Here is a 24,753-nt window from a genome sequence, read left to right on the forward strand (position 1 = left end):
TGGCTAACTGGCGTAACGGCTTCGGCCAATAATCTCGTATACCCGTGCGTCGTATACCTGTTTACTTTATGTCGTCGATACACCGCGTGTTGTATCTCCTAATCATTAATTCGAATAGACACGGTAGGCTGCGTCTAGATGAATATCGTTCGTGCTGTGCGACGTGTGGAAAATGGCTTTCGATGACTGAGCGATATTTCGTTGATCCACATTTTTTATCGCGATAGTATTTTCCGATAACTTCTCGCAGCAAGTGGGTAACTGCCATTTAATTGAAATGAAAAATGCTTTTAAACGTTTGTTTGACATATCGTTTTTCTCGACCATTTTTTAGAAATGAGCTTATTATCTCATCACTGTTGAATTATTAATATTGTTTGATAAGTTTGTTTTGACTTCAGTAGCGAACAGTGAGAGAGGGAAAGAGGGTGAGCGTAATAATTGAAAGTGCTTTATGCTTTTTTATGTTTTATTTGGATCGATTGTACGCGTTTCGCAAACACTCGATTGTGAATTTGACATAGGTGCGTTTTAACCCCGCGGTTATAGGTCATGTGCTATATCACAGTGGCATCGTTCCTCATCGTTCCATTATTAATCAGCCTTCGATTCAATATATAAGAGAAAGTGACTTTTCGTTTAATTAATTCTGTTCGAGTTAAATTGTAATTAACGTAAGAGAAGCTGAAATTTTCGAGACGTGCAAATAGATTAAAATGAGAATTTTTCAAATAAGTATATGTACCAAAGCTCTTCTTTGTTTTATTTTTTAATTCTGATTCTTGTAAAAAGCTACTGGTTATAGAATTTCATATATGTGTTATACATGTGCATATAAAACTTTTATTATGATAATTATACAATTTAATTATACGCGTTTTTTGACTAAAATTTAACGCAAGTTCTTAACGAAATCCTATTCTCATGCTTGACAGTCGGGAAGATTCGTATACAAAGCGATAATCGAAACCAAACAACCTTGTCCCGCAACAGCTTGTCATCAAAATTGAAACCGTCGCAAGATCCGCTGAAATGAGAAGAGTGGCTGTAATCGATTACAGGACGATTTACAGGCGTAGCCTCAAAACTAACGATTGTCGTTTCGGTGACGTGAGAATGACGGAGCTGCGGGGCATCTCCCGATAAACAGTCGGCACATTGAATCGAGATAACGCGATCCGGGAGGCAGGTAAATTCATCAGAGACCCAGTAGCGGAGATGGCAACCAACAGTCCCGGACAATCGATCCATCTCAAATCCCCGAGGAGTCCGCGGCAGCTGCCGGCGCTTCCTCGCCTCCAGCAGCAGGTGCCGATCGCCGAACAGCGGAGCCCGACTCAGGGTCAATCGCTGGCCAAGTCACCCGGTACGCCGCTGGTCTTCGAGTTCCCGCCCGAGTACTGCCCGGAGACACCCAACACGACCTTCGACTTCGACGAGTTCGGGCGCGCCGACGAGCACGAACAGCAGCGCGGCTCCAGGAGTCCCAATTGCTACTCCCGCGCCACGCCGGGCCTACCGCGGAGTCCCAGGTGTCCCAAGACTCCCAACAGCGAGATACTGCACTCGCCCAGCCGCAAGTCGCCCATCTTACAGTTTTGCGATCCGCGCAAGACTTTGAGGCAGGCCGCGAGCTATCCGGCATCGAGGACCTCGTCATTGATGACCGATCGCAGTAGATCGGTCAATTCGTCATGCGGTTACCCGTCGTCCGACAGCGCGAGAAGCCCGCTTTTCGATCCCTCGCGAAGGAATTCCATTGGTTTGGTGACCCTGAACAGTCCTATGTCGCCCACGATTGTAACTCCGACGTCGCTCAACGCGACCAGTCCGCAAGCGAGTCGAAACTCGGAACTCACTCAAGTAAGTGCCAGCAGAGAGATCGCGGGCTACGAGAGTGTTAGCCCGGAGATGACTCCTTCTCTGGAAAGTCACCCCGGTATGCAGGAAAAAACCGGCGAAGGAACCGGCGATAGGTCGAGAAACGCAAAAACAGGTGGGCACATCAACAAGAGCCAAGGATGCCTGGACGAGATTGGTCGAGGTCACTGCGAGGGATCGAACGGCCGCTCGAAACACAGAAAGGGCGAAAAGAACATGTCCCGACGATCCACCAGCGATCTGACGGATATGGCTGATGCCGAGACTGAGATCACTCTGCTATCCAGCCCTAGAAGAAGAGGCTCGATGAAGGGCGGTCTCGGTGAGTATTTTCTCTTCTTCACGAACCACTTCTTTCTTTATTTACAACGGGATCTTCTATCTATATACTCCTCCATCTCCTAAGGCAATAAACGACGATCGATGTTTTCAAGAAACGTTTGTTTTTTTGACGAGGGTCGGTTGATTGAGAATGCTATTGTGTAGTCAAGCGTATTAAATTAAACATACAAAATGTATTTCGAACTTCGTAATTCTGCAATAGTGTTTAATGCCTTTACATTAAAATTTCCAAGCTTGTTAATATAACTCTTTATTGTTTTCCTCTTAACGATTAAAACTTCTTTGGCTATTATATTACTTCTATAATTTCAAAAATTGATTATTATTTTATTATAATTAAAGTTCCTTTTGTTATTAATTTTGTACTTTTTAATTGTTAATATTTATATTTACAAGCGAATATTACAGCGTGTTATGATAATATAAAATATTTGAATAATACGCAATTTTTTTGACCAATCAATATAAATTATTTTGCGATCGGATTCGTAATATCACGGCTGTAGAAGATATTTTCTGCGCAAAATATCGCGGGCATTAAAGGTTTCTTCCGTTATAGCGAGCGATTTGGAATTTGGATGCGGGTCGATTCGGATGAAAATGAGAAATACGGCGACAGACCGTATGGCACGTGAATAACCCCGGGCACGTGCACACGCGCCGCTGATAATTGGCCTTCATGGAAACGAAATTTGGGATTTTGCCCCGGCGAAATTCGTGGCCTACGAGTCATTTGCTCTTTTAATCCGACCGAGTGCTCTTCTATCGATGAAAATCCATAACGCGCGTTAATATGGACATAATGAAGGTTTTGTAATTTACGCGCTTAGCGCACCCGTAATTTACGTGCGCGCACACACATACGCGCGCAAGAGGCTCCGATAATTGCTTTTCGACATGAATCTGTCGGATCGTCATCATGCAAAGGCGACAAATGAAACTGGCCCACCCTCTTTGGCGTCATCCATTTCGACACTCTCCTTTCTCAGACCTTCTCTGAATCTTTCTGGTCCTTAGGTTACTCTCTGAGTATTTTTATTTTTTTCACCTGCTAAAGTTCCTTTTACTGCGTTTTTTTGCTTTTCTCTGCCTTTCTGGATCTTCCTATTCCCTGCAGATGATGCCGGATAGAAGAAGCGGGATATACTCTTGAGACTTAATCCTCTAATCTCCTCTTCAATCATTGTTCATTCGACTTTCATTAGGAGGGTGGGAATATGATCGGGAGGCACTCGTGTGAAATTGTAAATAACAGTATATATACAGATTTACAGTCCCTTGCGTTATAACTGTAAATATTATTTAAATACCGATTGATTTATGTTCCTATATGTATCACTTTATTCATTTCGGTTATCAGAAAGAAAATTAGATTTGGATTGGATTGATCGGGCTACGATGAAATTGTATACATTCTGGAGCTCGTTTAAGAAACATGGTTATAAAGAGAATTAAAAGAGCTTTAATATGACGTATCACTCGATGCCTATTGCCATTTAAGATTTTTAAAAGGGTATAATAGTTACCCTAATCAAGGGGATAAAGTAGCACGATTAAATTTATCATAATCATACATCTCTCTTAAAAATAAAACTGACGTGTTTCGGCATATTTCGCATGAATCAGTTGGTTACAAAAACAAAACAAAACGAGGTAAAAAGTTTTCGTTGAGGTTTACCATGTATATATATATGATATGTACATAGTATATCCATTTCTTCGTGGCAACCAAAATGAAAAAAGAATATATATATTCACCCCTTACGATCAATTCAAAAAGAAACGCTATTCTCATAATTTCCTCATCAAAAATTTATTCTCCCGAGCGTTTGCGAATTACGAGTCGTGAAAGTTTAACGGGCACACGCACGATGATGAGTTTCTTCAAATGCCAAACTCATCCGACAATATATCCGCGTATTCGTATTCGCGTACGCTGATGTAACTATATATATAGAGAGACGGTATAGCGCATCGCGGTGCAGTTTACTATATCTCGCTTAAACATTGCGCGTTGTGCGTTTTCACTGGACTGACATTTCACAAAGCTCTTGTGCGTGAGTGTGTTGCAGCTTATTTGGCGTCGAGACGCGGCTCCCGCGATAGCCAGTGCTCCAACGCGTCCAATGTTACCAATGAAGATGTGGGGCCATTGAATTTCAGCAACCATCCGAGGGGCCGGCAACGAAGAACTTCGAATTTTCTCGAACTGCCAGGTGAGTACGTTTACAATTATTATATTTATGGCTGCATCCCGATATTTACTATCAGCAGCTGTCAGTACTGAAAATCTATAGTATATGTGACGTAAAATATAGAAAAATATATAAACTTTCAGTACTGACAGTGAATATCGGAATGCAGCTCTCGTAGCTGCATAATTCAAAATTTGGAAAACAATTTCCGAATTTCGAAAATTCAAAAAAATAAAGCAACGATCATGATGAGTTATAAGTAATGCAGTCCAAAAGAGAAAGATTTGAACATGGTATTTATGATATTATAATTATATGGTACGGTAAATATTGAAGTGTAGCAGTTACGTTGCGTTACATAGTTATATACAGTATACATTATATTATATACCTTTTATAGGTAAATAACTTGACCTTTCTTACTCATTATTACAATTGCTACATTGAAATCTGTTTTTAACTTAACCTTTCCATTATGATATTAATTGAATATAATTATTTAATATTTAACATTATATATATATATATATATATATATATATATAACAATAAATTTGCTTTGATCTATAATTTGTAAGAAAGCAAAAGAAAGAATGAGAAGGAGAGAGAAGCAGAAGGCATCGCTTTACGTGAAAAATTTACTGTCAGACATAATATAGAAATTCTAGAGCCACGAGAAAGTTGTCTGCTAATTAGTTTTCTTACGTGGCAAAAAATTGCATAAGACAATTTAAAAGGTAAAGATTTATTTTGCATCAAAGAAACTTTGCTGTTATTTTACTTAATTATGATTACAATATCTCTCTGTCTTGCGCAATCTTCTTCAGTATCTTTAATATCATGTTTTCTTCTTAGCAAAATTTAAGATACTTTCTATTTTATAGCTAGTAAACAGAAAAAATCTCGAAAGCTCATATTTTTAATGCAAGAAATACAATTCTTTATACGTATACATCTTTCTACTTATTATATATACACAGAAAACTTCCATGAATTTTTTTATGCGATTTGTTTCATTTTTTTGGCTATATGGAAGCTATTTTCGCGATTTTCTATAGCTCGCGATAGTTTTTGGGAGTTACTTCATTTGGCATACTTTTTGCGTGTATATACGTATAAAAGCGTTATCGAAAGTGCGCTGACGTCGATAGTTACGTTTGGCCTGGTTAAAACTTCGAATGTGCATAGTCGCTTGTCGGGGCAAGGTCGGCAACAGCGGGTTGTTATGCTGATGGAACAAAGTTTGTTTTGCGACAAACGTGTGCGTCAATAATAAGCCCGTGTAGAAAAATTGCAGAACTCCGAATACTAAGGGCATTGGGTACGAGTGCGACGATGTATACCGTCGCTCAATGTAAATCCAATCAAGTTTGATGTTTGATGTTATTTTCAAAAATACAAAAGACGAATTCATATGCACGGATAATTAATTGCAATATTTTAATTTACGTATATACACGTATACAGCAGATTTAGAGTCCGTGGGATCCTGTGCGCGCGGATTTCTAATAACTAGCTCAACCTTCATATTTAAAGCGACTAAATTGATTTCGTTCAATATGAGATTGACAATAGCTTTTATGTTTGAAATCCAAATACGTAGAGTAATCTGCAGCATCAATCATGGCTGCATATTTGTTCAGCACGTCGATTAACGACATTTCTGTTGGTATACATTTATGGATAATTGCGACGTATAAACAGTTCGAAACATTTGCAGGCATAACTATAATATATATAAATGTAACTAATAAAATTATAATAATATTCATACATTAGGCCAATTAATGTCTTATATTATTTTCAGTGCTTGGATAAATTTGTATTCCTTGGACATTATTAATTTTTACATTTTTAAGGATATTTTATTTTATTAATAGATTTTAGTCGGATTTAATTGTCTATTTGAACGCGCAGATAGTTGTCGCGAGATAATAAAATTGTTTATAGCTGTTGATAAGCTGATTGGACACTTGGGTAATTGCTAAAAATGATGCTTTAATCTATTCGCGAGCGAATAGCTTGACGTATCGATTGGAATCCATTACTTATTTTTCAATGACTGCATGCTAATAAATTTGCTGTCAATATTTTAGATTAAACGCACTAGTCAATGTCATTATATATATATATTTTACAAAAATATCGTGTAGATGTATTAAATTTTACACGGAAATAAATTTTATTTAAAATAAATTTTTAAACTTCTGACTTTTATTTTTATTTACGATAATAATACACGATGGATCTATACTCCTGAAATTTTATATTCCCGTTCACTTGTTATCAACTGTGCGGATTCAAGGAGAGATACAGAAAAAGAAAAAGAGAGCGCGCCATCACCCTTGACATACTACCTCTATTCGTCGCTGTATCATTTTGCATCCCGAACGGGGCGCAACGTAACAGTGCGACGTGACGGATAATTAATACGATATTTATTCTCGTTTACGCGTTTCATCGCTTTATTATTGTCCCCCGCGCGTTCATATCATAAAACTTAAAGTAGTCTTTATGGTCGCTAATCCTTGATGCAGTTAATGAAGATACTAAAATGCTGAAGCTTCATGCTACATTTCGTAAATGTAAACTTAGTGCATGTTATGCTCTCCGTTCCAACAGCGGCTAAGTAAAGCAATTACGTATTAATGAACGTGTGCACGTGAGACGTGTGAAACGTTGTGAGCCTACCGCATATGCGACAGACTCACGCCATAATAAGTTGATATAAAGGGATTGTCTCGTAGCTGTCGTGGAATTAGTCTCCAAAGGTGACCTACTTCCGAGGCTAATTCTCTTGGAGAATGGAGAGATTCATTTATGCGAACGTCGGGCTTTTTCTCGCGAGGGCGAGTGCGACGGAAAAGCGCGCGTCGTGCGTTTCCACTCTTACAATTAGAAAACGACGACGGGACGCGTAATCTGAAAGTCTAAAGTTCATTTTCCGTGGCAAAAGTTGTGTACCCCGCGTTGCACTCGCCCCGTCCGCGATGTTTTAATTAATCGCTCACCGCATTCGAAGTTTAAGGCAGTAATATTGAGTTTAATATACGTGAGCGAAGTACGAAATTAATTTTGCTTGGTTAAATCCCTCGCCGTTAGGCAACTCCGTGAATTGTGACGTGTTACGAATAAACGTTCAAATCGCGCTAATATTACTTTCTTCGGATTGCACGCGATTAATCGTTTTAATTCGTCACTAAATAACGATTTATCTCACTATTTATCTACCTTGGTAGCTACCGGTGTCTTTTAATGTCCGCGTGCTTTTTCAATTAATATAAATCATTATCGCACTTATCAATTTAACAGTCGCGAGTGATTAAAAATTTTTTAAATTGTTGAAAGTAATTTAATTTATTGAGTTTTATCCCCGGAGTGTTTTTTATACGCCTGCAGTTGTCGCCGATGATCCTTTTCAACTAGATAATAATATGCCATCCATCCTGGTGTAATTTGGAAACTGCATGAAATTGTGTCAGATTATCTATAGGTATCCAAAACAGCTATATTAACGTGAAATCAATTACCTCCTCGCTGTCTTTGTTTAGCAAACATTTTGTGCCAACAGCGTGACGCTTCCATATTGTAACAATATTGTACTGTAAGTTATAATAGAATGAGACAAATTGCTGACACACACATTAGTGACAAAATAATAAAAATAAAAATCTTTTTTTTTATATTTATCAGGAAGATTACTCAGAATTTTCATTTATTTACAGTATAATTCTTGTTTTTAATAAAACAGGCTTAATATGCTAACTTGAAGAGTAATCTAAGAATTTCCGAATTGTGAATCTTAAGGGAGACTTATTTGAGTACAAAGTTTGAAGATTTAATATTTAAAAGACATAAAGATTCAAAGAATCGGCTGTCTTGTGCGTATGACAGGTCCTAATATTTTCTGAAATATTGAGATCTCTCATATAATATTATTCCGATGATTCGTGTAGACTTAAGAGATTTTTAAAATCAATTCAAGAACGTAAAAACTTTGCGCGTGAAACTTCCAAAAATCAGGGATACACGCATTCTTCAGGAAATAGGGAATTTTTCCATATTGCAAAAAATTCTTTCAACAACGAGGACAATCAAATAAAATATCTTAAGAAGATTTGTCGTTCCTACGTGAGAATCTTTGAGAATTTTTTTCTATCCCCTTTGTCGCTTAATTCCCTTACCTTCGAGACCCGTTCTATTATTCAATGTTTTTCACGAACCCTCTTCTTCGGATTAAATTTCCACGAAACAAAAGTTCGGTAGCGTAAATATAATATGCGAAACCCTGACCGCTAAAATGTGATTAAATTGGTAAATTTTTATTGATTTTATCACTGATTTATTCGAAACTTTTAAAGATTTACCAGAACTGTTGCAGAAATTCAGTATATAATACAAAAACGTGTGTCAAAACGTTTTATTCCATTTATTTTCCATATTTGATTTCTCTGCATGTAGTTTTTATCTTGTTTACATATTATAGGTATAAATATTAATAATGCGACATACACATATTTTAATCTCAATAACAGAGAATGTATAGAGCGTGATGTTTAATCTTAATTTTGCTAATTATATGATTAATTTATATTTGAGCACGCGTAACCTGTAGACTTCTTGTCATGGATATAATGTGTACAGTTGATTCCGGCAAAAAGTTTATAGTACTTTCGAACAAGCTAACTTTTAGTAATGCTGTTGATGTAATTAGATCCGCCAGTCGAGGCTCGGAACTTCTTGAGTGTTTCGTTGATTATAATTAAATTAATGGTTGAAGTGCTTTGATACATACAAGCGTGGCATGCGATTTTCACAGATATAAAGTTGCTGAGCAAAATCTGCAAAGTTAAGTATGGAAATTATATCACGGCGCAATTGTAAACATGAAGTCGTTGTTACGATGAAATTTCTTGAAATAAAAGTACTTATATTTCGGCGAGCAGCACAGCGTATATGCTTGAAAATAAATATAACAGATCGCATATACAATGAATTTTGTTATAAACATAGTAATTTAAAATAAAAGCTGTTTAAGGAAAATTATTTGCTTGCAAAAGATATTCTTCCAAATCATTTTGATATATTTTTAAGTAATTTTTTCTTGCATTAAAAATCATAAAGTAAAAACTATTCTTTATAAGTTGCAAAATTTATAAATCTTTTATTTGCATAATTTTAAATTTAAAAAAATAATACGAGTTATATATATCAGCTTTTTTAATACGAATTTTTTTGTCGTGATGTACAGATTAGTATGATTAGAGCAGTCTCTTAATTTTTTAAATATTATGTCGGATGAATGCCGAGAATTCCAGGCATTATAGTTTGAGTTTCATGAGTGCGATATTATTAGAAGCTTGAACAGCTTGGATGGTAAACGAACCAAAATACCTGCTCAGAATAATTTTATCCAGTTGGAACGACGGGCATGAATTTAAATTAATCCGAAAATAATGTTATGATCGAAAACATGCACACACGTAAGTTTTAAATAACAGAAACATTTAATTAAAAAAAAATAATATATATGTATATTGCATTGTCCGGCTTAATCGCGTGATCTCGGCCCAATGTTTTAAGAAAGTAGATGCTATATGAAACAACTATTGACTCAATATATCTGTTTATTGGTTAACGAGAATATCGAAAATATCTTGACACGCTGCCAATAGCGCGAAGTAAATCGAGCAAGCAGCTTCCGTTGTGAAAGTGCAAGCAGATTTTAAGTCAGTAGCTTATTTCCATGAGCAGGATAACCCAGTTGCGCTTATTAATATTAATCGCTTTGTTCTTGTCACTTTTATACCGCGCAGAAAAAAGCATAAACGAGAATGCATAAGGTCGGGAGTAACACAACGGATAACTTGCGTGGTCCGTAAAGATAACAAACGGTTCCGTAAATCATTCCGTTAAAAATCGCTAATGACCGACGTCGCTTGCGCCAGGTCGGTTCTTCCGGCTCGTGATACCATTCATTCGGAAAGCCGTACAAGTCGGAAACGCAATCTACCAAGCTCGTTTTCGGTCATAAGCGCGCGGCGGTTTAATTATACCTGTGAAGCTGGGCCGGCCGCCGATCGATTCTTCCTCGTGAGTATATTTACTTGACCCAGCGGTTGGTCTTGACAAAGGGACGAGATCTCGAGCCCTGAGAAATGCGTCTCGATTAGTTCATTCGGTTGTATAATTCAAAGAACTCTTTAAATTGGAATCGAATTTCGCGCTGAAGCGCTAATTGCCTTGAAGAAAAAAGTAATACGTGCTTCAGTTGCAAATGTAACTTGCGAAATATCTTTGATGAAAGCTTGGAGATTTTTGTGAATTAAACTTTAGGTATGCGAGAGCAAATTTTTAGCCTCCGTGTAACATCGAGTGATCTTCAACTGACAAACTTTTTTTCAAACAGAATTTTAATTTGGTAGGCATTTTCAGAGATATCTAAAATATAGTACGTTGAAAAGTTACAAAAAAGTTATAATGCGAGATTTAATATTTCAAGTCGTAACTAGATTTTTTGTTAAAAATACATTTACGTTCGGCTGAGGATAGCGAATATATGTCCATGGCGCTTTTGCGTACCTCGCAATTAATTTTGTATTCTCGCATATATGTATTGTTAGTAATACATCGTACAATTTAATATGGAAATTGTTAGCGATGTGTTTCGAAAACTGTCATATGTTTCACGTCCAAGAACTCAATAATTACGCGCTTTGTTAATTATGCATTTTGTTTATTTGGGGAAAGGTATCGATCGGTATATATAATTTGCAAAATTGTTTGTATCCGGGATTTAGGGTAGCTCATTATAACAGATAACTGATTATGCATAATCGCACGTTACACATTTGTTACAACATTTGTTGATATTTGCGCGACGATTCATGGTCGAGTGTCGTCGCGACAATTTTTCTTGCGTTGAAGAAGCCACAGCAACAATTTTCTCCGTCGTTTAATCATCCGTTTAATCATCCGTCGACACTTTTGGATGACAAATTACGGTGAGTGGTCGCTCACTCCAGTTGACCCCCTTCGTCTTCGTTATTCAAGTGAAATAGCAGTCCTTGGAAGGAAATGGACTCGGGAAACGGCATCTCATTTGTATGTCTGTCTCTTCCGTTTCTTGACTTTCTCTCTATTCTCGGTATTACTCGTATTACTGCTGCCGTTTGCACGTTTACGTATTAATACTCTGTTGTGTCAGTCATGTATTATACAGAAAAATGAATTACGCGAAGAGCCTTCAAACGAATCATTGAATAATTTGCTAATCATTAATATCTTTTCGAGGAAAATCTACCTTTCCCGTTTGGCCAGTAATTGTGCGATAATGACAGCACTCGAGTTGCATACTAAAATTATTGCTGTGCAATATACAGCTCGACGTTGAATTGATGTCGCTCGGTAATGGAATTGAATATTTAACTGGGCGATATTGGTTTAGCTATACCATCGGTTGTCGTTTATCTAGCCGTGTTATAGCGGCGTAATAACGTCGTACAAAAGTCGGCGCTGTCACGTGCACCGGCAAAGTGTTCGCCTTATAGCTAAGTGATTACATTGCATTGCATTGACAAGCTCGTGGTGTGGAATAGAACGGAAAGGTACGTTTTGTGCTAAGTGCCGGATTTTACAACAGTTACATCTGTACCGTCTGCTACACGCGACGCAGATTAGCTGTCAACGTGTATCAATTTATAGGTCAATCAGCGTTGATTGTTATTCTACCAGAAGCCGTTTGTCATGCAAGGACCAAACCCCGCTGTATATGCTTTTGATTATTCCCTAGTAATCACTCTTAAACATCGATAAAATTACCATTATCGGCATATCACGAACATCATTCGCGATTATTTTTCGTACAAGACGCGCATTCGTACAAGATGTGACAAAAACAAAGAGATTTATAGTTATATTATTAAAAATATCTATAAATATTAAATATAGACATGTATTAATTATTCTTTCTTTATGAAGAGTTCGATATACATATCATATATCTTGATCTTGATATAATTTGAATTTGTCGCTGCGGTATTATTAAATACTCTGAACGCAATTATTAATGTATCAAGCGTCATTACACTCATTGCTAACAATAGTTCAACATATTTTCTCTTTTATATATACATTTTATATTGTAAGTAATATTGTTAAAAATTCTTTTAATTAATTTCTTTTTCTATTGTGTTTTACAGTGCCGAATCACATACGACCTCGTGTGCACAGTTTACCGGAAAAGGCGTACAATCCTCGGGAAAGCGACGACTTGTATAGACTCAGGACGTTCAGCATCACTCACAAGGGTGTCGTAAATCGAGGTGATTCCATCATTTCCAAACGCAGCAGAAGCAACACGTCCGTCAACAGTAGCAGGTGAGTCGCCAGACCGTAATTCCTCAGGATGTCAATAAGCACGGAATAAATTAACATTATAGCTTTTAAATTGTACTTTACTCGTTTGCTCCCCTCACGCTGTGCGCTGCTCCCTCTAAGCTCCACACAGAGCTGGATATTTATGCAGCTCGAAATATGAGAACATATAATATCTCTTAAATCTCATCTCTTAAAGATGATGATATCTTTTAACATGTTCTTTCATGACGCAGTTATTAATACTGTATCTATATTGTAAGAATTATATAATCAGCTTATCAATATATCTCGCGTAAAGTTTAAAAAAAAAGAAAAAAAAATTACAAAAATTTTTATAGACTTCTGAAGTTTTATTCTATATTTAACTTGATCTCTACTAACACTACTATTGTCTCAAGATAAATTAGTTTACATAAGCTGGATTTAGACATAAATATTTTGATAATGTAAACATTATCAAACATTTTCAACTATTGTTGAAAAAGTTTACACAAACTATTTTAACATTTTATAAAAATAATATTACTTTAGCATTTTTGATCGCGTTTTATATTTTACGATTACGATATAATATCTCCCGGCGAATATTCTTGGCAAAAAATGGACATGTATATTTAAATTTGTCGCACACATGTTCCATTACTTTGGATGTAGGAAAGTCAAATATTTACATTAAAAACAGAGCACTTCTCCTCGTTTCCACGTCAATATTGATTTTGGAAGCTGAACGAAACGAAGAATGTCTCGTATGCTTTTCTGTGCGTGGAAAAAGAAAATAAATCAACGACAGGGAGAGGAAGATATGTTGACAAAGAGAAGCTTCAAAGCGTGGAGGGTATTGATGTGACATAATAATGATAAGACATAATAATCTCAAATACGTGATACCATCTTCGACAAAATATTTTATTCCAAATACTTTTTCCCGCATCCTCCGACTTCGTCTCTCTCACTCTCTTTCCCCTTCTCTTTGTTTGAATCTACCAATTTGGGGAAGCACGCAAGCGAAACGAAGTTGAAGGAAAATTCTTTGCGTTGGTGTATTGGGGGAGTTTAATTCTGCAAGATCTTGTTAGGCAGGCCTAATTTCTTCTTTTTTTTGCCAAAAGGAGGCGAATCAAAGTTTCTTCATGCCTTTTAATATTATAGTAACAGTATACAACCTACTTTACTTTTAGTTTACTTTAATCATTGCAACTTTATTTTATTTTCGTAATTATATTGTAATTCTTTTATTTCTGAAACCGCAGAATGTTAATTATATTAATACTTATTAACGAAAAGTTTCTGTGTTAATATTAATTTATTACTCTGATATAAATTTTATAAAAATAGTTTTATAATGAAGTATCAATTTACGCGTTTCCGCCATGAATCATATGCATCGCTATAAGAATTTTAACGAACTTAATTTGCGAAGTAGAATAAATAAACATATTGCTGCTTCTGCGATAAACTTTTTATTCGATTTAACTTTAATCACTCCACTTAAAGTGCGCATATCAATTTGCTTCTTATTTCCCGAGTATCATTACCGACGTTTCTCATAATAAATCTCCGGCACTCAAATTTTAATGTCTCCCCATTTAGTAAATGAAACGAAGCGAGTTGCGAGTTCAAGAGCGGACCGCTTTACCAAGTTACGCGAAAATTGCACGTAGAGTCTAGTCTATTGCTAGATTATTTTTATTTGCGAATCGCATTGGCAACGGAATAACTCTCATAAATAAGATGCAACTGAAAAGGTCGCAAACTCGTTTCTATATGAATTGAGAAAACCTTTTTATGCGTGCCGGGCACTGTGACAATATAAATATGTTACTCGGGAATTTAGAATCTCGAAGACCGTAGTTTTTTTTCATAAGACGCATTGGATGCTTAAAATATGTAGGATGTGATCCCTCCTAGGAGATATCTCTCGGGTTAACTTTCCCCTATCACGTGTCTTTTATCACTTAAAGTTGACCTTGTTTGTGAAATAAAGCAATTAAAAGAATGATAGTAACAGTGACGAAAATAAATTTTCTATTACATTCGTTATAATGACGAATTAATAATAAATTTTGTAATAATATAACTTTAATGTCTTTTAAGTAATATAAAATTAAAAGTGTTGAGCCTATTTGTCATATTGTCGAAGAATAGAAATTTTACTTAATTGGTTATAAATCATTTGCATATAAAATTTCGCCTGAAATTTTTACACAGGTTATATTTACACCGGCGTATCAGGCATGAATGTACGCGATTCATCATATCGGTTACACGAATATAGAGAGTTGGTCGATAGATAACATACGGTATTGATGACGAAGTAAAGTTGCTAAAAGCTGCTGCCGAGAAAAGCGGAGTGTATTGATTTATATATGTAGATACTTTTACTTCTCGACTGGCAGTATCAGTTTTATATCATTTTATATATTGATGTGCATGCAGAAAAAAGATCTAACGTGATAAATGGTATCACCATAAAATAGTCTTCCAAAAACTCTAGAAGGACTATATTTAAGAATTTATATATATTTTATTATCACAAAAAATTAGCATAAAAAAATTTCCTAAATCATATTTTAAAAATTTATGATAAGAAACACGATTGTGGTTCACTATTCCAGAATTTTAGCTGCCCTTGCTGATATCACGTACATTTCTTATTGGAGGATAGAAATCTAGATTTTCAGTTACGGAATCCAGCATTCCAATAAAGTTACGCTAAATAATGTGGCGTAAATATCCGAAAGAAATGTAATCCGCCCTTGATTCCCACGATAAGAGAAACGTACACATTGGGGCGGATATTTATTGTACAGCAACATTTCGGCACGCCGATAAAGCTACAAGTAAAGTGCGATAACGGTTCTTCGATAAATGGCTTTTACAAGGATAAGGTTAGTGAGCGTTATTGTTCTATTTGCAATTAGCGAAATTCTTACTTAACTCTCGTGTTTCTTCTCGGATCGATAAATTTTTAACGAAATCAATTTTGAACGAAAGCTTCAAAGCTATTGGATATTCTGGAAAAATCGATCTCATCTTCATTGGATGTTTCTTTAATTGATGTATCTTGTCTCTATTACGTATACCCGTCTAACAATCTTGTTCAGCTATGATGTATTGTGACGGATTGACTATATATATATATGCATGCATTCGAGAACAGGTGATAGATATCTTGTCATCGGATTTCCTTCGAGGTTCAAAGTATACAAAATTATCTCGCAATGTTTTATTTGTGTGTTTTATTATGCTGTGAATAAATAATTGTAAATATTGGAAAAAATTGCAATATAGTCAGAAAAAGAAGTATTTTTTGAGTACATATTCGCTATTTAGATACAACTTTATTGGATTTCGAAATCCGTGGAAGCTAGCTTACGACGAAATTAGCTAAGATATCCCAGGCGCGAAGATCTATTCTTACAGAGAATATTTTATACGCATTAACTTAAGGCAAGTGTCGAGCTTCTCAAATGACATCTGTCGTTTCTGTCATCCAAATATTTGGTCACGTAAAAGATGACCTCTCGCGTGGAATAAGGCGAGTCACGGACGATTCACTTTCTATTTCTTTCCATCACGCAGGACTTCTGAACGGATATTGGAAGATTGTATGTGCCTCGATGATGTATGTGACCTGCTTTTGCGAGGATTCCCGTAAGCGATTCATCTCGGTTAAATCTGCGTCACGCTTTTATGATTGAGTGTATTAAGAAAGAGAGAAGATAGATTTGATTCAAGTTATATATGTACATATATTTATATATGATATATTTAAATATATATACATATGTATGTATATACCTATACATATATATTGGAGAATCTTTTTTGTAGGCATTTCCTGTATAATAACTTGCATTTGACGACTCATGTTTCATATATATATATATATAAGTTATGGTATAAATTGAATAAATATATGTCGAGAAGACTAAAAAAAATTCTTTATTAATATTAAATATTTAAAGCAATAATTTTTAGCTGGAATAACCATGTAGACCAATATATAATCATAGATTCATGAAGTTAAAATCACGTGTAAAATATTCATCTATGCGATAAATATTAAATGATCGAAGAGATGTCACTTTTCTTGCAGTTTGTATGGACTTTTAAGATGATATATTAATCGCGAAAAACGTGGAATTCACTCACAGGACATAGAAGCAAATGTTTCCTGCGGATCATTCGATTCGTGCTCCGCAAATGCAGAAACGCCCCGTGAAATCCCATATCTTCACAAGTATATGTTTGCTCTATTTGCCTGAGCGACAGGATATTGAAATTCCCTGTTCGTCGTGTCAAGATCTCAATCCCCTTCCCCCCCCCCTCCCAGTTCAATGCGAGGCAGTTACTTGTTGTGAATTCTGAAGACGTTACGTTACGTTGAACTTATTGTTTGCGCAGCTCCAAAACTTTCACCACCGCTTATTGTACATCCCGCAGAGCACTGGAAGCTTTTTCTTTTTTTAATCTTATATAGAGGGTGTGTGTCCCTGCGGACTTACCCGGCGACTTTTCTTTATCGCTCGCCCTCGTTCGCCGTGCTATCATCGATATCCGTTTTTCTCTTAAATCGTATTTCCTTGGTCAACACGGTACTTTCTCCTGCTGTCAAGCCGTAGGCGCAGCTGTGCCAGCTTATAGTTTAGTATTGTACGATGAGATGGAGAAGTGATATGAGAATTATGATACTCTAGTTATTCTGTACATGAGGTACATGAGGTAAAAGTTGTTCACGATGATTTTTTTCTGGAATTTTTTCAACATTAGCATCGCTGGCTGATGTTGCAAGACGCTTTATTGCATTTATGGCAAAATGTTACCGGTATAGAATTCTGACGCAGTGTGCATTTCAATTTTCATGTGTATTAATTTAAAGATTTAAATATGTTTGATTATTTTCTTCTTATAACAATACATGGTACTCGACGAATGTCATCATTTTTCTAATTTTTTTGCTATTAGTCTTGAATTACATACTGATGCATGATGAAACGATTAATTCAAGTTTAAAGATCATTTTTAAAATTTGCGCTAAGTTCATATTTTTTACGTTAATTAATTAATTTACGTCAAGTAATTTATTTAAAACGTATGCACATACATATTTTAGAGACAAATTTCACGCCTATACGCACTGAAATAATTGGAGCAATTTATGCCTTGTCTTTGATTTATGCCTTACACGAATGGGGGGGGGGGGTTGGAGAGTTACTTTTAAATTCTGTAATTAAAATGAGAAAAGGGTTAATGAACAAACGCGGTGTATCATTGCCTTACAAATTTTATTGTACAAAGATAAACGAGTGAGGTGCCGAGACGCGACCGTGAACGATCTGCGTACTCGAGTAGAGAGCGGCGGTGGGCCGGTTAGGGAAAATTCTCGGAAGAAGAAGGGAAGGTGCGCGGGTTTGCTACTTGGCGGCGAACCGCATCGATTGGATAAGGGCCAGAGATTTGCGAGCGTTCCTTCGCGCGCACGTTTTCAATTTCTTCCGCTCCATCCGTCTCTTCTGACTCGTCGTATTTCTTCTCGTCGTATCATTGCATAGCGCGACTGCGTGCATGCGGTGCGGTCACGTTATTTCGGTGCGCAATCCCGTCGGGTGGACGCCTTGACCCGTCAGTTCGACTTTCTCATCCCCGCATGATCATCGACCCTGATTCCCGAGGTCGAATTGGAGAACAGCACCCGGAATTTCGTCGTTAATCCTCCACTGAGGCTCACCATTGCGAATAATCCGCCGTTTTTGGTATGCGAATATTCCTTCTTGCCGCAGGAGAAATTGGATGAATCAAGCGACGTCAAAACGATACGTTTACTTTTTGCCCGAGAATGAATCCTTGAACACACGACGAATCAAATCGAGCCGAAATCCGTTACATTTTTCTTCCCGTTTGTCGATGTCTTTTTTTTTAATTAGAGGGATTCACATTACTTTAATGGCACTAATCGCTGTACTCGACCGACTCCTCGTACTCCATCGATTGTTGAGATCTGGTAGAGGAGGCAGTGACGGATTTAACTGAGGTCGACGACTCCATGACTGATTTTGTCTGGACGCTCTGCACAGATTTCGATGTCGAGACGGATTTCGTCGCCGATGTTACGTTCATCGATTGCTCGACGAGGCTGCTGCTCGAGTCGTTTACTGAAAAAACATATTACTCTTGTAGATTGGATTTTGCGAACTTCAAAGAGATTTTTAAATAATTCGTGTTGGAGAGAGGTCGATTTTGTTTATTACACGGAGAGAATTTTTTGTTATATTTTACCCTTAAATTTACTACAAACTTGGGACAACTTGGCAAATGGCAACCAAGGAATTTTTAAAATATACAAACGACATTTTACAAACAACGTGATAAAAATTACCAATCAGATTGGTAAATTTTGAAAAATTATTGAAATTTCCTAGATATATTTTAGTAGATAAAATTAATAAAAACATATTTTATATTTTAATGTAATAGATATTAATATTTTTTATTATGGTGGATATTAATCAGAATAGCTCGCATAAAATTCTTGGTGGTACATGTTGTCCCGCAACTACCATGAGATTTCAGGGTAAATTTTTAAGAGAAAATTCTCTCCGTGTACATACTATATTTAGCACATTGCAATTAACGCATTTAATTAATCTCGATTGAAGTTAATAATTTAGTTAATATTATGTTGAAATGAGAGAGAAGACAGAATATAACCTGTTATGAATTTCAAATAATAATGGGAATTTCTAGAAATAAATGTTATAATAAATAAACATTAGTTAAATAAACGTATCAGATGTGGCTAACTGTTGTGTTGTAAATAGCTACCAATAATTTGACGTATTATGAATAACTATTACAGTACAACAACGCTAAAACAATGCGGTAGATTCTATTCAAAAATTATTTAGACAAAAATAAAATACGTAATTTTACTATAGGTATATATTTGTGTATGGCAAAGAAAGCTACATTGATTACCCGAGATTACGATTTTCTTCATCTTTATGCATAAACTTAAAATTGCATGTACGGAAAAAAATAATGTTAGCAACAGCAACTAATTGAAAATAATCTTGTTAATGAAATATTAATGAAATACGTCATGCCCTTATTTTAACCCAGGAAAGTTACCTAATTTTTTTTGCGTAAATGGTCATCACAGGAGGTGCTCTTTAAAAGACTCTAATTAAAAGTCACTATTATTAATTGCATATTGTTGATTGTTCTACAATTTATTAGTATTTGAGATCATCATATGTATAGATTTAGTTAATATTTTCTTAAAAAAGAGTAAGGAGAAATAGAAAAACAGGTTTAAATTTTCGATCAGTAAAGAACTTGTAACTGAGTTTTATTTTTTCGCTACTATGGTGTAAATTACCCCAAGTAATTATTCCCGGGTTAGTAAAATGTTATTTGTGTTTCATTAATACTGTTATTGAATTAACAAGATTATTTTCAATTAGATTACTGTTATTGCCATTAATACAACGTTACTTTTCTTCTGTGAATTAGATGCCATTGTGAATTAGAAAATCCGTTTGATTCGATAGTACAAAATCATTAATTTCAATTCTACGAAAGTTAAACTATGTTAAGTACGAAGCGCAGAAGATATTTCAAATTGAAAGTGCATAAGAGTGCAAACTGGATGAGAAGTAATTGAGCGCAGCTGTAACAATTTGAATAAGACACTTCAAGGCAAATGCACAAACTCCAGTCCGTCGAAATTACCTTTGGCAACTTCCATGACGGTGCTTTCGATGCCTTTGATCGGGCTCACGGGGACAATGACGCGAATCACCCGAGATCGAAATTGCGAGTGGTGAGAACGTAAGCTCGGAGCTTCGAGTTATTCTAAACTGGTAGCACGATGTGGCGGAGAGGGAAAGTCTATGATCACGTGGCGAGAGCTGAAGCAGCGGGGGAAACGTGAAAAATTACGATGCAAAATATTCGTGGAATCTCGGCCGGTGGTGGTGTGAAATGCAGATGCGATGCTGAGTCAATGCTCTTCCCGTTTTGTGACGACGATGCGCCGCGGACGGTCGGTCACTTACACGTCAGAGTTTTCAGAAATAATAATCGCGAAATGGAATTCGTCGTCCAAAGCGATAACATATGACAAGAATACGTAATCGAAGAAAAATAAAGAGACACGTCTAACTCGATCTGTTGAACTTTTTGTCGCCATCATTTTGCATAATTAATTTCACATAATTGCTATCCGCACGTGAAATTGCAAGTGAAATCTTGTCAAAACAATTCGCGATAGTCTCTATATCTATCTTACTGGATAATTATGAATAATCTATAAGATGTACAAATAAAAATGTATTTTAAATGACAATTCTTATTAGCGTGTTTATTTTGATTCGTAATGCATTCTCTGTATTTTCATTTTCTGCTGTACCATTCTAACATATATATTATGCATATCGACATTACTGCTACTAATAGAATACGGGATAGCTGTACGGCGGCGTCTGCGACCGTTCGAAATATGAATCACGCTAATGTGCACGCAGTTTTATTCATTCCTCATTTCTCTTTTATAAGTCATTCACCCTGATCCATATTTATTCGAGTATCTTATAAACTATGCAGTTTTCCGTTTTTTCTTTCTTTGCACAATTCTCCAACGCAATTTTTGATAATTAACGTAATGGTCGAATAAAACAAATAAATGAACAGTTTTCCAGTATAAAACATTAAAACGGGTTTTTGAATGATAATAAATTTTATACGATATACACGATAATTAATGAATAATACAATATTTCACATTTCATGATATGGGTATAGTAAACTTGTATAGGATAATTCTAGAGGAGGATTTTTATACAACACAAAAAGCTTTAAAATTATTTTATAACATCTTTTGTTAGATTAAAATAAATTCTCGAATCTTTTTATGAAAATTTATACGCATAGCACTTGAAATACTTTTGCGATAATAGTATATATATATATATCTTGATAATATAATATAAATAATATTTTTTATGTCAAAAATAAGAAAAAGATAGATAATGTGTTGTAGCAACAATATATTGTCAGCCAGATATCAGAAACGGAGAATTCTTAAATTCAGCTGTTCAAAGCTGCAATTTGAAGCCAACAAACCTCAGTCTATTTTTGTACGGCCCAGGATTTGCTTGCTCCCTCGTGAAATCGTCAATACACAGTCCCTGTCCTGTTGCTAGGAGTCGTTGTATTGTTACGGAAATATCGTGGGGAACATTTTGTGTAAAAGTAATCAACCAATAAATAAGGAACATGAGAAAGGTTACGCTTGTCCCATAATAGGAAATCTCACACAAGAAATTGGGTAGATTTCTATAGAAGGCCGACGTGTTGCGTCGTAGAAAATCCTCGTCGAAATTTGGATCAAGCTCGGGGTAGCATATTACGCAAATGATCTCGTATTTTTCTCTCTAATATTTAATGAAGTACGTAAATTATTGTTATCTTAGGAAATTATTAAACATTAAACAATAGATATTCTCTAATGTGTGTGTGTAAGAGAGATGGATCATTTTGTATTTAGCAACGATAATTTAGTACTATCTAATAATTTTTAATCACGTTTTTAGAATTGACATATTTATTTTATAATATAAATTTTGTATGTGTTTAAAACAATTTAAAGAGACACGTTTTTAAATAAATTTAATTAATTTGCCTTATTTGCGTTAATTTTGCAACGAAAGTTGAAAAGTTCTAAACTTTAACGTTTCCAATAGAATTTCTATTCTTCTTCTATAACAGATTTTAATATATTTTTTTAAATAAAAGACTAGAAGACCTTTAAAAGAGCGTATAAGCACACGCTATAAAAGCTAGTATCACATATATGATGTATGCAAGAATCACTTCGATAAACAAACGTACACTTGCCGCTGCGTTGTTACGCTTTTCGCAAAAGGAAAGCTCGCGGATAAGCCATGCTGCTGCATTGAATAATGGCGAAATGTGACGGCGTCGTCGGTCGACGGAATGCAAGGCAGCGTGCTAAACGGCCATTACTGTGGCAAATCCACGGGAATTAAACTGCGCCCGCGGAGTTTGCGGATCTAATGCTTTCACAGCCGTGAGATGTTCTATTCACACGGTGGCGGTTTCGGTGCGCTTAAAATTGAACGGCATGCAGATGCAGATATCGTGCAACGAGTGGTTTTCCGAAAAATTATATCTATAAACATCACCGAGACGATGACAAACTGCTTTTCTTCTTCACAGTTTTATCCGCGTGCTTTTATCGGCTGCGAAGAGAATACCTGTCGCATATTTCGACGGACTTATAAACACTCTCGACGAAGTTCGCTCCAAGTTCTCGGCGAATGATGTTTTATTCAAGAAAATCTTTCTTTTTGCAAAAACGACGCATTATTATGTCTCGAAGAAAAGTGTCAAGTTCAGTTTCTAACAAAGAGAGTTTTTTTTTAATTTTTAATCTGCAAAAGAGAAATATGCGATTATGATAAATTTACACTTTGCGAAGTTTTTATCATTTTGTGGTAAACTTGACTTTTTGAAGAAGCAGAATAATTTTTAATATTATCTTAAATAGTTCGTTTGGCGATAACTGAATTTTTTCGAACGAAATCTTATTGTTCGCGCGAAATGTACGTTTTATCGAATGAGAGTGAGAATCGTTTCTCAAACCGGAGACTGATTCATACCGCGTGTTCGCAGCTTTCTCGGCACCGGTGAATCAATAGTCGGACTCGCGTCTTCTTTTTTTCTTGTTCGGGAAAACTTGGATATTTGCCCAGTAATTATTTCTATTACCCAATTTTCTATTTCTAACGAATTATTGAACTCTAAGACGGCTTCCTGAAATAATAGTCATCATCCATTTAAGATTTAATAATCAGCCTTCTTCTTTCCCAAGAAAGAATGACTCAGCGTCGCGTTTTTCGTTGATTTTCTCATCACGTCTGACGATTGTCATTGATGACTCAGATAGATCCTGAGATTCTAACTTAGTGAATCCGTTGTGGATTTCGTCCAAAAGAACGCTACGACGCAGACGACGAGTTTCGAGGTCGTCCGTGGTTGGCTAATGTCGACAAATATAATTATTCAAGCCATTATTTTTTGACGCGTTAAGATTTAACTGTGAATTTTCTCTCGAAATTTGCAAGTAACACTATGATAAATTGTTCGACTTATCTCGCCATATAGCAATGTGTTATCTTACAATTTAGCACTGAAAATAGATAAATACAGACTTATTTGTATTATAAAAAAAATGTAATTAGTATTGAGAAGTTGTAATATAAACTCTCAGTTAATGTATTCTTAAAACTGTTTCCAAGGAAAGACAAACCTCATTTTTTTTTCCAAGAACTGTATTATTAAAGGTCAGAAATTCTGTTAGAAATTCTGTTACATTCTCGCTGTTTTCTAATTTCCATATTTACTAATTTCAATATTTCCGTTATTCTGTTGTAGCTTCAGACAAAATTTTTCAAAAAAAGCACATCGATATTTTGTAACTTCTTCGGTGCGCAAAGATAATTAAAGATATTTTAATTCGCTCTTTGTTACCACTTTGTTTAATATTATTTTAAACAATTTTTTTGATTCGTGAACATCACCAACTTCACAACGAAGCGAGTAACATCGCTAGTGCGACTCTCAAAATAGTTACGACATTGTTGGTGCTCGTTGTAAGCTCTGTTTTATTGCACCGGCTGGCTTGCTCGTTGTATACGTATGTGCGAAATGTGCAAGCGGAAAAGAAATATTTTTAACTGAAAAAGCGTTAAAAGACATTTTTATTATAGTCGCTTCCACGGAAAATTCTTCTACTCGTCCAAATCGTTTATTATTAACCTGCCTTTCGTGTCGAAATCGTTCATCAATCCTTCGTTTGAATGCCAGGGAATTCCTTTTTATATTTTTTCAAAGAACTTTATAGCTTTAGCTGAATAAAAAAGGAAATTTA

The 24,753-nt window shown here is 35.7% G+C and overlaps 1 protein-coding gene and 1 long non-coding RNA gene across 4 annotated transcripts in view; one reads left to right on the forward strand and one right to left on the reverse strand.

The window, feature by feature from the left end:
- Window positions 1–24,753, forward strand: part of LOC143903758 (uncharacterized) — a 43,702-nt gene that overhangs the window by 273 nt on the left and 18,676 nt on the right. For 2 of the 3 annotated variants that reach the window (XM_077417643.1, XM_077417646.1), the window contains exons 2-4: window positions 936–2,203; window positions 4,296–4,439; window positions 12,620–12,797. In XM_077417643.1, coding sequence (XP_077273769.1) covers window positions 1,219–2,203; window positions 4,296–4,439; window positions 12,620–12,797 — 1,307 coding nt within the window. In that variant the 5' untranslated portion in view covers window positions 936–1,218. Of the gene's footprint in view, window positions 1–32; window positions 254–935; window positions 2,204–4,295; window positions 4,440–12,619; window positions 12,798–24,753 lie in introns of those variants that run through there. The other variant, XM_077417644.1, reaches the window with a different exon arrangement.
- LOC143903847 (uncharacterized) lies at window positions 18,067–20,692 on the reverse strand. The gene is made up of 2 exons (XR_013258809.1): window positions 20,532–20,692; window positions 18,067–18,952 (listed from the first exon to the last, which is right to left on the reverse strand). It is a non-coding gene; the product is annotated as an uncharacterized LOC143903847 (long non-coding RNA).

This window comes from Temnothorax americanus, unplaced genomic scaffold, assembly GCF_048541705.1.
Source record: "Temnothorax americanus isolate GAGA-0224 unplaced genomic scaffold, ASM4854170v1 Scaffold5, whole genome shotgun sequence".
Lineage (NCBI taxonomy): Eukaryota > Metazoa > Arthropoda > Insecta > Hymenoptera > Formicidae > Temnothorax > Temnothorax americanus.